At 37.6% G+C, this 13,106-nt stretch overlaps 1 protein-coding gene across 3 annotated transcripts in view; it reads left to right on the forward strand.

The window, feature by feature from the left end:
• mew (multiple edematous wings) overlaps positions 1 to 13,106 on the forward strand; it is a 288,348-nt gene that overhangs the window by 208,886 nt on the left and 66,356 nt on the right. For all 3 annotated transcript variants that reach the window (XM_067146993.2, XM_067146995.2, XM_068227565.1), the window contains one exon: positions 12,283 to 12,424. In XM_067146993.2, coding sequence (XP_067003094.1) covers positions 12,283 to 12,424 — 142 coding nt within the window. The remainder of the gene's footprint in view (positions 1 to 12,282; positions 12,425 to 13,106) is intronic.

Here is a 13,106-nt window from a genome sequence, read left to right on the forward strand (position 1 = left end):
TCACCCCTACAGGCAGTCCCCTACTTTGGCTGTCCAAACTCCTTAGACCAGGGGATGGAATTAATTTATTCACACACATTTTTTAAATTTACAATAACCTGCACTGGTCGAATGCCCTCTAACACTTCATTTATTTTCTCTGTTACTGTTTATTCTCTTCTTGAATATCTGTACAGATTTTGGAAAAGGATCAAACACTACCCCTGGTAAACTGTTCCACTCCTTCACACCCTTCCCAATGAATGAAAATTTACCCCAGTAGCTTCTGCTAAAATTCCTTCTAATTTTATATTTGTGGTCAGTCCTGCCGATATAATTATTTTCCAACTGAAGCCTCTCACGGATATCTCCCCATGCTTCTTCTCTTGTATAGGCTCTATATAATCCTATAAGTCTAGTTTTCTCCCTTCTCTTACTTAAAGTTTCCCACGCAAGTTCCTTTAACATTTCTGATACACTACTCTTTCTCCTGAAATCCCCTGTTACAAATCTTGCTGCTTTCCTCTGCACACTATCTATTTCTTTTATTAGGTATTCTTGGTGAGGATCCCAAACACTGTTTGCATATTCCAATAGTGGACGAACCATACTCAAGTAACTTTAATTCTTTGTTGCATCTTTTAAGTAGCCTCATTATGACATATAACGGTCTGTATGCTTTCCCAACAATGTCATCAACATGACCCTTCCAGTGCAAATTACTTTCAAATCTCACACCTAAGTATTTGCACTTGCCATCTTTTGGGATAACTACCTCATCCAAAGTATATTCAAATTCAGTTTTAAAGCTCCTGTTTGTAAAAGTTGTAACAGTTGATTTGCCTCCATTAACCTTCTTATTATTTTCTCCAACCCATTTTGGATATTTTCAAGGTCCCTTTGTAATTCTGAACAGTCCTCCATGTTGTTTATTTCCCTATAAACAATTATGTCATTTGCATACAATCTTATTTTTGATGTTATATTGTTCCCTAAATCATTTGCGTATATTAAGAAAAGTAACGGACCGATTATACTACCCTGTGCAATTCCCTTCCAAACTTTCTCTTCCTGAGATACATTATTTCCTACTTCGACATTCCGAACCCTTGAATTTAGAAATGTTTTTATCCAACGTGTAACCCTTACGTCCAAGCCTATTCCCTCCAATTTCTTTAATAATATTCCATGTTCCACTCTATCAAAGGCTTTGGAAAGATCTATGGCTATGCAATCTAACTGACCTCCTGAATCCAATTGATCTGATATGTCCTGCTGAAATTCCTCCAGTTGTGCCTCACAAGAAAATTTCTTTCTAAATCCATTCTGGCTCCTCATGAACCAATTTTTATCATCACATATCCCTCTGATGTACTTCGATATTAAACTCTCCAGTATTTTACAAACTATACTGGTCAGGCTGATTGGTCTGTAGTTCTCTGGTTTCCTTTTTATCACCCTTTCCTTTATAAATTGGTATTATTATAGATTCCTTCCATTCCTTTGGTATTACACTATTATTTATGACATAGTCAAAGAGAAATTTTAAATAAGGTACTATGTACCACCCCATTGTCTTTAATACCTCCCCAGTAATTTGATCACTTCCTGCTGCTTTTCCTTGCTGAAGCAGTTGGATTTCTCTGAAAATATCTTCATTTGTGAATGAAAAGCTTCTTGTTTCCCTCTGTGTCTCTCCCTCTCTATCTTCTGTTTCGGTTTCCAACTCTTGACAATCATCTACTGAATCTCTGAATTCCGTACTAAATAGGTTTGCTTTCTCAGTATCTGTTAAATAGTGTTCACCCCCTTCTCCCACCATTGTAGGAATTTGGATTCCTTTTTGATTCCTGATATATGAATACAGCTTTTTCCATTTCCCTTTGTGGTCATTACCCTCTTGAAGTATGCCATTCATATAATTCTCTTTTGCTTCCTTTTTCACTCTATTCAGTTCCCTCATTAGCTGTTTTCTAGTTTCTCTACTCTCCCTACCCTCTTTGATTTTCCTGTTTACTATTCTACATTTTCTTTTTAATTTTCTTATTTCCCTTGTATAATAAACAGGGTCTGAGGTCATTTTACCCTTCTTAACAGGTACAAATCTCTTCTCTCCTTCCCAAATGATTGCTTTAAATTTAGCCCAAAGTGTATCCACGTTACTCCCTTCACTTATCCAACAACTGAATTGTGATTTAAGGTAAGTCCCAAATTCATCAACTTTAGTTTTTCTGTACAATTTCTTGTCTTGTGTAACCCTCTTATTAAGCCTTTTTGGTACGAGTCCTACATCCATTATTACAGCCTTATGGTCTCCTATTCCTTCAATTACCTCAGTTTTATCAACAATTTCCCATGGTTTAACCAAGAATACATCTAGTAAGTTATTGAGACGAGTCGGTTCTTGTACTACTTGTGTAAATCCTCCCTCCCAAATTAACTTATTTGCCAGTTTCTGTTCATGGACTTCACTTGCAGCTCCATTCCATTCAACTTCAGGCAAATTTAGATCTCCCCCAATTATTACCATATCATTATTATTGTTTTTTTGAGTATAATCTATTATTTTCTCAAAGATTTCCATGTCTCTTCCAGGCCTGTGTGTTCCTATAATTCCCACCTCCTTCATATTATCACAAACTAATTTTATCCCTAATATTTCATCCCTTTCATCGGTAAACCATTCATGTGAACAGTAAGTTTCCTTCTCCAGAATAAACACCACCCCCCCTCCCTTTTTATCTCCTCGGTCTCTACGATAGACTGTGTACCCTTCTGGAAATACTTCTCTATTACCCACCCCTTCTTTCAACCACAATTCCACACCTATCACCACATCAGTCTCATAAGATTCCATCAATATACTGAATTTTAATTGTTTATTTACTACACTTTGACAGTTTACCAAGAGCAATCACAGACCCCCTTCCTCCCTAAAACTTGACTGTTGCAATTGGGTAACCTGAAATTCCTTACTATCCTGAGTTTCTTTTTCTAATTGACTGAGCCAGCTTGAAGTACAGCTGGCTCTTTCTACTAGTTTTCCTGGTCAGTATTATAACTCAAGAGGGTTGCCTGTTTTACCGTACATATCTTAAGGTTAATAAAATCTAGAACAATATTTGCTATCTTTCGTTTACCTGACTTGTTTAGATGGAGGCCATGTTTTGTATAACAGTATCTCTCAAAACTGCTGCATTCAATAACCTGAGTATTCCGAAAATGTTTACAAATTTTAACATTATCTGTATTGACCTTGTCCACTTCAATGTTCACACATGAGTCTCTACTCAAATCATGCCTGTGGGGCACGTTCACTACAAAGACGTTAATGTGGGTCAGCTTCCCTAGTGTATGTTTAAGTTGTGATCTTACATTCTTGGCGTCGGCATGAGCTACATCGTTCGTCCCACCGATGATAAGCACTGCATCGCCGCTCCCGAAGTTCCTAGTTGCTGCTTCTACGTTATCCAAAACACTGCTGATAGAAGCTCCTGGATATATTTCTCCGGTTGCTGCTATATTCTCGTCGTTAATCACTCCCGCAATTCCCCTTCCTTGGCTATCACCAAACACAGCTACCTTCGCTGATTTAGGCCTAACTGGGTCTTGAATCTGAATTCTAGGCCCAAATTTTAAACTCAGCACGGCAACGGCAGCGGATCGCGATGATTTGATTTCATGCACGCGATCACTTTCTTCCAGAATTAAATTATTTAGGACAGAAAACCTATTTCTGATGTTTATTTCCGGAAATTCAGTTGTAGATTTCTTCTTAGCCAGCCATCCACGAACTACTTGACACCACGTGCTCGAGTTTGTTACTGGTACCGGTATATCACTCAAAGAATAGTCAGTCCCAAATTCTAGCGATCGCAGTCTTTCTTTTAATTCTTGATTTTCAACTTTAAGAGTCTCATTGTCCTTTTTTTAGAATGTTTATAATTTCTAATGCACTTTTATATTCCTCATCGATTGTTTTCGGTGCTTCGTCAACGCTGTCGCCAACAACGACATTCCGAACATCCTGCTCACAAATCCAGTCAACATTTTCATTAGTTTTTACGTCTCTAGGGCAATTTCCGCACTTATAATGCCACCATCAATCACATGAATCGCACAACATTCCATTTTTCACTAATCTTCGACATTTTCCGCACTTTTCATCACATTTTACGGTTAATTTACTCGGAGGATAAAACACTACATCGTCATTACCGGGCGGCATTTTGAAAAAAAATTATTTTGCATACAAGAACTGAATGTCTACCGTTATGTGAATCTTATCATTATTTCAAGTTCTTAACAATATGTTAAGTATTTATAACATTGCATCAAATTTTATTGCAATCTTAATGTGTAAAAATAGCACAATACACTTAATTCTAACAGTAGTGCTTTACAAAATGTTTGAATTAAGGAAGATTTCCAAATAAATTAAATTACACGAGTACCATTCGTGAAAAATATACTGTTGTTAAGAATGATTTATTCAATATCATAATACAGTAGAAGTCCACTTTAGCGAGTACGGCATATAACAGGAACCCCTCTATTAACTACAGTTTTTGTCTAACCCTTGAAAATTCCTTTATTAAACTGTGCATTAGCCTTCGGTTACAGCGAGAGCCCTGTCACTGACACATCCTTTGTTACGAGCTATTGAGGTTGCACAATTTTTTCTGTTAACGATATTTTTGCACTCCAGCGGTTTTATTGCATTCGATCGATCATCCTCGGTATCGTTTCCTCACCATGTCCACTAGCGAGCTCTCTCATCAGTATTCAAATGTGATGTCGGAGTCAGTTAGTAATACCCGTCGACTGCTGTTCCATAAAGTAAAATCGAAATGAAAGAGGAGAACATGTTTTTGTAATAAATGCGTAAATGTGTCCGATAGCAGTTGTTAACTAGATAGAAATACAGACTAAAGTAAACAATTGCTTAATTTTAATGCTGTTGTTGTTTGAGTCATGAGTCCATAGACTGGTTTGATGCAGCCTTCCATGCCACCCTATCCTGTGCTAACCTTTTCATTTCTACCTAACTATTGCATCCTACATCTGCTCTAATCTGCTTGTCATATTCATACCTTGGTCTACCCCTACCGTTCTTACCACCTACACTTCCTTCAAAAACCACCTGAACAAGTCCTGGGTGTCTTAAGATGTGTCCTATCATTCTATATCTTCTTCTCGTCAAATTTAGCCAAATCGATCTCCTCTCACCAATTCGATTCAGTATCTCTTCATTCGTGATTCGATCTATCCATGTCACCTTCAGCAATCTTCTGTAACACCACATTTCAAAAGCTTCTATTCTCTTTCTTTCTGAGCTAGTTATCGTCCGTGTTTCACTTCCATACATTGCCACGCTCCACACGAAAGTCTTCAAAAACATCTTTCTAATTCCGATATCAATGTTTGAAGTGAGCAAATTTTTTTTTCTTGAGAAAGCTCTTCTTTGCTTGTGCTAGTCTGCATTTTATGTCCTCCTTACTTCTGCCATCGTTAGTTATTTTACTACCCAAGTAACAATATTCATTTACTTCCTTTAAGACTTTGTTTCCTAATCTAATATTTCCTATATCACGTGCCTTTGTTCGACTGCACTCCATTACTTTCGTTTTGGACTTATTTATTTTCATCTTGTACTCCTTACCTAAGACTTCATCCATACCATTCAGCAACTTCTCGAGATATTCTGTAGTCTCAGATAAAATAACAATATCATCGGCAAATCTCAAGGTTTTGATTTCCTCTCCTTGGAGTGTGATTCCCTTTCCAAATTTCTCTTTGATTTCCTTCACTGCCTGTTCTATGTAAACATTGAAAAGGAGAGGGGACAAACTGCAGCCTTGCCTCACTCCTTTCTGGATTGCTGCTTCTTTTTCAAAGCCCTCGATTAACGCTATATACTGAAATAAAGATTGGGATATACCTCAAGATATGGCAGAGTGCATTGATTGTTTTAGAGGTTAGTTTATATTTTCTCGCGTCTGGTTAAATTTCACAAAGGCTGTTATCATGTAAAATTATAGCAAGTTGGTTATCATTTCTCTACTTGCGCTTGAAACATGTTTTCATGATAATATACAGTAGAAGTCCATTATAGTGAGAATTTATAACCGCCAAAAATTTACTCGCTATAGCGGATTGTCGTTATATCCGATTTTTTGTAAAGGTTGGGTAAAACGCCATACACATTAAAATCGGTATGAAACGGCAATCAGTTTGTTCAAAACTTGCGTTTTCGCGGATAATATCCACACTATTGCTTCCTTGTTTGTTATTTTTCGAAATCCAATACTACGTGAAGGTTTGTGTTTAATTTCATTCTGAAAAAATTATAGTATCTCTCCAGAGGCCTCTGTGGCAAACATTTCAATTCTTCTTCAGACAGTGTCACCTAACCTAACCGTATATGTATTATAAAAACATACAACCTGTGACAATAAAGTCGGTGACTAGCCCTGTACTATCAACGTAGATGAACAATGCACGACAGTGACCTTACTGTCATTTAAATCTGCTGAGATTGGCGATTCAGGGCCTGGAAACTTTGCAAGAAGGCTTCCTTTGGTATGGTGTTCAAAAGCCTCGTCACGTTTCGTTGGATGTCAGCAATATCGTCTAATCTCTTTCCTTTCAAAGCGAGTTTGATGTGTGACTTTTCGGCTCTGACCTTTTTCCGACGAGGGGATTCCGGAGAATGCCATTCAATGTTTTGCCGTTTTGTATCAAGGTCGTACCTGAGACACTAGGTTTCATCCTCAGTGACATTACAGTTCAAGAAATTTGGTGTTGCGTCCGCCGTTTCAACAAAATCCTGTAAAGCCTCTAAACGTGCCTGCTTCTGATCGTCAGTCAAGTGATGTGGCACAAGACGAGAACACGTTTTCCTCTTCCCTAACTTCTGGGTAACAAATTGTCGCACGGATTCCACGGTTAATCTGCAGTTCATCCGCTATCATGCGCACAGTTAATCACCAATCGTTCGTGATTAATGTCCTCACCTTCTCAGTGTTTTCGCCACTGACAACAGTCGCCAGTCTTCCACTACGGGGTTCACCAGAAACACTTTCCCGGCCTCCTCGAAAACGAGTGAACCACTTGTACGCACACTTCAAGGTCAATGCTTGATCTTCATAAACAAGTACCAGCATCGCATGCGTTTCTTTCAGTGTCTTGCCAAGCTTAAAACAAAACTGTACATTGATCTTTTGGTCGTTCATGTTCCTGTTTGCAGTTCAGAACTAATGCACTAAACACGCACTGTGTCAAACAGGTCTTACATGGCACACACACGATGCTCAACTGAACAACGTTGGGAGCAGGTGGTCAAAACCTGCTGCTACGCAGGTGCAGTGTTGTGTGTCGCCAATGTTGCCGGATCGACCATTCTGACTTTATTCACTGAAATTTATTGTCACAGGTTGTATTTCAAGCACACGTAGAGAAATGATAAACCTCCTTGCTACAAATTTACTTGGGAATAGCCTTTCCGAAATTTAACTAGATGTGAGGAAATATAAACTAACCTCCGAAATAAATGATGCACTCTGCCATATCTTGAGGTGTATCCCACTCTTACTTAATTGCAGTATTTAGCATTAAAATTAAACGATTGTTTAATTCAGCCTTTATTTCTAATGAGTTAACAGCTGCTATTGGCCACGTCATTTATGCTTTTATTACAAAAACGTGTAATAGTCTTTCACTTTTAATTTTCTTTTAGAGAACAGCAGTGGACGGATATTACTCATAGACTCGGACATCGCCTTTGAATGGTGATGAGAGAGCTCGCAAGTGTACATACCTAGGAAACGGTAGGATACCGAAGATGATCGATCTCTTTTTGTCGCAAATGTTTCAGTTTTCTTATCCAAACAGGGTCACCTAACCTAAGTTAACCGTACTATATGCATCATGAAAACGTATTCCAAGCACCAGTAAAGAATGGTAACATTCTCGATATAAATTTACATGGGAATATCCCCTCCAAAATTTAACCAGATGCTGGAAAATATAAACTAACTTCTGAAATTAGTGATGCCTTCTGCCTTATCTTGAGGTGTATTGCATTCTTACTCCATTTCAGACTGCTGTTCCGTAAAGAAAATTAGAAATGAAAGACAACACGTTTTCAAAATAAATACATAAGTAACTTGGTCGATAGCAGTTGTTAACTCGTTAGAAATAAGGGCTAAAGTAAATCATCAATTAATTTTAATACTAAATACTGAAATTAAGTAAGAATGCGATACATCCCAAGAGATGTCAAAGCGCAGCACTGATTTCAGACGTTCACTTGGCTCAGATGGCCTTCAAACCGCACTGGTACGTATAAGTTCGGAGATTTGTTTACAAGGGTTATAGGGAGGTACATTCAGAGAAAAGGGGTGGTCTAGGGAGCAGTGATAAGGGTACAGGGATCTTGAAGTCAAGTAGGGATGACATAAAAATGTTAGCGTTGAACTGTAGAAGTATTGTAAAAAAAAAAGAAACCAGATATTGTAATAGGAGTTGAATCATGGCTGAGAAATGATATAGTGGGTGCAGAAATTTTCTTATAGAACTGGAGAGTGTATCATAGAAATAAGATAGGAATGGTAGGAGGAGGAGTATTAATTCTGGTGAAAAAAGAATTTGTAAGGTATGAACAAGTTAAGGTGACAAACATGAAATTCTAGGTGTAAGGCTCATCTATAAAGATAATAGGCAACTTGATGTCTTTGGAGTGTACATACCAGGAAAGGGTAGTGCTGACAATGATTCAGAATTATTTGTTAAGATAATCAGCTATATGGGAAACAATACGGAAAGTAACGTGATTGTAGCGGGTTTTCTCAATTTACTAAATGTCAGTTGGGAAGGTAATGTGAACGACAGGAAGCAAGTTTACAACGGTGGATGTAGTGTTCTGCCACAGTGAACGGTCCGCAGCACATTCTTCCCATATATGTATATCTATACCAGTTAACTTCATGATGTGTTTCATCTGGTGCTTAAAATGTGTGAAGAGGGGTTCCATGAGGTCTACTGCTGGAGCAAAGTTCACTCTAAAGAATTCGGCGAGGAAGCCTGGTATCACATATGCGGTGAACATGGCCTAACCATCTCAGTTGGTGAGGGGTGATTGTTGCCTCAGTGCTATTTAGCTGTGCCTTGTCGAATACTGCCATTTTTGATATCACGGCGATAGTGTCCAAGTTTCACAGCCATACAGCAGCATGGAAATGACAACAAGTTTGTACGCCACGAGTTTGGTATGCAGTTTTAGGTCGTTATTCATGAAGACTCTGTTAAAGACAATGATTGAGATATAGTACCATATCTGACGTACTTATTTGATTATTGTTTGCATGAAGGAGCTATACCAAATGAATGGTGAGTTGCTATAGTAGCCTTTGTGGATAAAGGAAAGGGTGATAGACATAAAGCTGAAATTTACAGGCCAGTCAGTTTGACACGCATTACATGTAAGCCTTGGGAAATCATTCTTTCTGATTATATTAGACATGGTTGCAAAATTAATAACTGATTCGATAGAAGGCAGTTTGGTTTTAATAAAGATGAAGCTTTAACCTCTGAAATCAGTGATGCGCTCTGCCATATCTTGAGGTGTATTGCATTCTTACTTAATTTCAGTGTAGAGTATTAAAACGAAGATATAGCAGATATCTTGGATTCAAGAGGTCAAATGGACTGTATCACGATTTCCTATCTAAGGCATTTGATAGGGTAGATCATGGTAGACTACTGGCATAAAAAGGGCAATTGGACTAGACAAAAGAGTAACTGAACGGGTGGTTATATTTGTAGAGAATTTCAAGCGCACGTAGAGAAATTATGACCTCCTTGCTACAAATTTACATGGGAACAGCCTTTCAAAAATGTAACTAGATGTGAGAAAATATAAACTATCCTCTGAAATGAGTGGTCTACTCAGCCATATCTTGAGGTGTATCACATTCTTACTTAATTTCAGTACCAGTATATAACATTAAAATTAAGCGATCGTTTATTTCAGCCTTTATTTCTAACGAGTTAACAACTGCTATCGGCCACGTTATTTACGCATTTATTACAAAAACGTGTTATCCTTTTTCATTTTGAATTTTCTTTTAGAGATCAGCAGTCGACGGGCATTACTAATCGACTCTGACATTGCCTTCGAATTTTGAGGAGAGAACTCTCAAGTGTACATAGTGAGAAAATGATACCGTACCAAAGATGACCGATCGCATTTTGTGGCAAATGTTTCAGTTTTCTTATTCAAACAGTCACCTAATCTAACTTAACCATGCTATATGTATGATGAAAACATATTTCAAGCGCCAGTAGAAATAACATTCTTGCTATACGTTTACATGGGAATAGCCTCTCCGAAATTTTACCAGATCCGAGAAAATATAAACTAACCTCTGTAATCAGTGATGCGCTCTGCCATATCTTGAGGTGTATTGCATTCTTACTTAATTTCAGTGTAGAGTATTAAAACGAAGTGATCATTTACTTACCCGCTATTTCTATTGAGTTAACAGCTGCTATCGACCACAGTATTTACGTATTTGTTACGAAAACATGTTCTCCTCTTTCATTTCTAATTTTCTTTATGAAACAGCAGTTACATATAATTTAATTTCACAAAAATTGTTTAATCCACCTATTCAATACTTTATATTGTTTGCAATGCATATATTTACATTACAATGAGTCACTAGTAACAATATAAAGTATTAAATAGGTGGAATAAACCATTTTTGTGAAATTAAATTATATGTAATCTCAGTTCAATACGGAACCAAAATTGAAATGTATAACCCTTGAGGAACAGCAGTTGACGGGTATTACTAATCGACTCTGATCAACTGTGACATTGCCTTCAAATGTCGACAAGAGAGCTCACAAGTGCATATAGCGAGAAAACGATACCGAAGGTCGCATTTTGTGGCAAACGCTTCAGTTTTCTTATTCAAACAGCATCACCTAACCTAACTTAACCACATATGTAGGCCTACCATGAAAATAATATCAAGCACCACTAGAGAAATGATAACCTTCTCACTTTAAATTTCCTAAATTTAACCAGACGCGAGAAAATATAAACCCAACCTCTGAAATCAATGATGCCCTCTGCCTTAAGGTGTATCCCATTCTTACTTAATTGCAGTACTTAGCATTAAAATTAAACGATCGTTAACTTCAGCTTTTATTTTTTAAGATTTATCAACTGCTATCGGACATGTTATTTAAGCATTTATTACGAACTCAAGTTCTCCTCTTTCATTTTCATTTTTCTTTGCGGAAGCAGTCGACGCCAACTCCGAAATTGCCTTTGAATGTCGATGAGAGAGAGCTCACTAGTGGACCTAGTGAGGAAACGATACCAAAGATGATTGATCGCATGCAATATAATCGCTGGGTGCATAAATGTCGGTAACGGAAAAAATCGTGCATGCTTAATTGTTCGTAATAACGGATGCGTCAGTGATAGAGCTCTCACTGTAATCGAAGGATAATGCACAGTTTAATTTAGGAATTTTGAAGGAACAGACAAAAGCTGTCATTATAACGGGATTCTCGTTATATGCCGTATTCGTAATAGCATACCTCTCCTGTATTTATAACAATAAAGGTTTGGTATTATAAATGCAAATGGCTATGTCTAACAAACGCTGAAATATTAACTTACAGATTATGTCCGGCTCCTTGGCTGAATGGTCACTGTAGTTGCCTTTGGTTCAGAGAGTCCCTGGATTCAATCCTGGCCAAGTCAGGTTAACTCCTGTAGCTTGGGGGCTGGGTGTTTGTGTTCATCATAATCCACACCTTTATTTACATACAACACATTACACTACAAACCAGCATAGGAACACACAATAGGGTTGGCGTCAGGAAAGGCATCTGGCCGTAAAATTGACCGAAATCCACACAAAATGCCAACCCCAGGTTATTAGTAAATTATGTAATTACATAATTTTATGATCATACTTTGTCAGTTGGCAACCTCTGGTGATAGGATATTGAATAAAATTCCATCCTCCTCTCGAATATTACTCCAAGTTTTTTTTTGTAAAGAATCTCTAAATATTATTGCAGTTCCACTGAATATAATGCTGGGTATGGTTGTGTTTGATTGTTTTGCATGTGATCCATAAGTATCAGTTATGATGACTGGCTTGTGATTTTGATGGGTTTACTTTCAGGCAATGGCTGCTAGCCTCCTAGCTCTTCCTTTAACTGATATACTCCCTGTCTAATGTTATGTGAGGTATCCATGTTCTCATGATGCCATAGGTTTGGATTTGCCCTCACCAACCTCGGAGACTTAAACAAAGACGGCTATGAAGACATTGCTGTTGGAGCTCCTTACGAAGATGGTGGAGCAGTTTACATCTACCTGGGTTCTAAGAAAGGACTCATAGTGGAACCTTCACAGGTGAGTGAATCTGTAATATACTGTAAAAAGACGACCTTGAAGTTACAAGAAAAAGGAAATAATGAATGTAATTAAAAAAAGTAACAAGCTCTCCTGTAACTAAGATAATTTAAAAGGCCTGTAAATAAATTTAAGAACAAAAGTTCCGTACAAATATAAAATATTGTGGGTTTGCCTTAATTTTTTTGTTATGTAGTGCTGAAAGCCAATTTATCAGCATAATCTGCTGTTAAGCAAGGTACTATGGTAGTGCACCATTCTAAATACAGTCCCGAATAATGCATCATTTGATAACGCCACCCTAGGTTCGCCTTAAATTGTTACCAGAACTTTTAACTTGTGTATCACCTCCAATGCCTTCATTGTAATAACTTCATGAATTTTTGGATAATCCTGTCAAATTCTTCCTGACTTTCATCCTCTGAATGCTTTTCTTAATGTTCTGGCATTCTTGAACTGTCCACTTTGGCTTTCCACCAATGTCATTGCACTCGTAAACACAAAACGTTTTGATAGTATGTTTTGTCTTACGTTAAACCTGCAATTTGATGTTTATATCGAAATGTCTGCCCCCCCCCCCCCCCATTTAACTAAAATGACATACTCTCCTTCCCTCATGGTCCACCATGATTTGAACAGTGACCCAAACTGAATGCATTATCACAATGATGCCCACCCAAGT

The sequence above is a fragment of the Anabrus simplex genome, chromosome 5 (genome assembly GCF_040414725.1).
Source record: "Anabrus simplex isolate iqAnaSimp1 chromosome 5, ASM4041472v1, whole genome shotgun sequence".
NCBI classification, from domain to species: domain Eukaryota; kingdom Metazoa; phylum Arthropoda; class Insecta; order Orthoptera; family Tettigoniidae; genus Anabrus; species Anabrus simplex.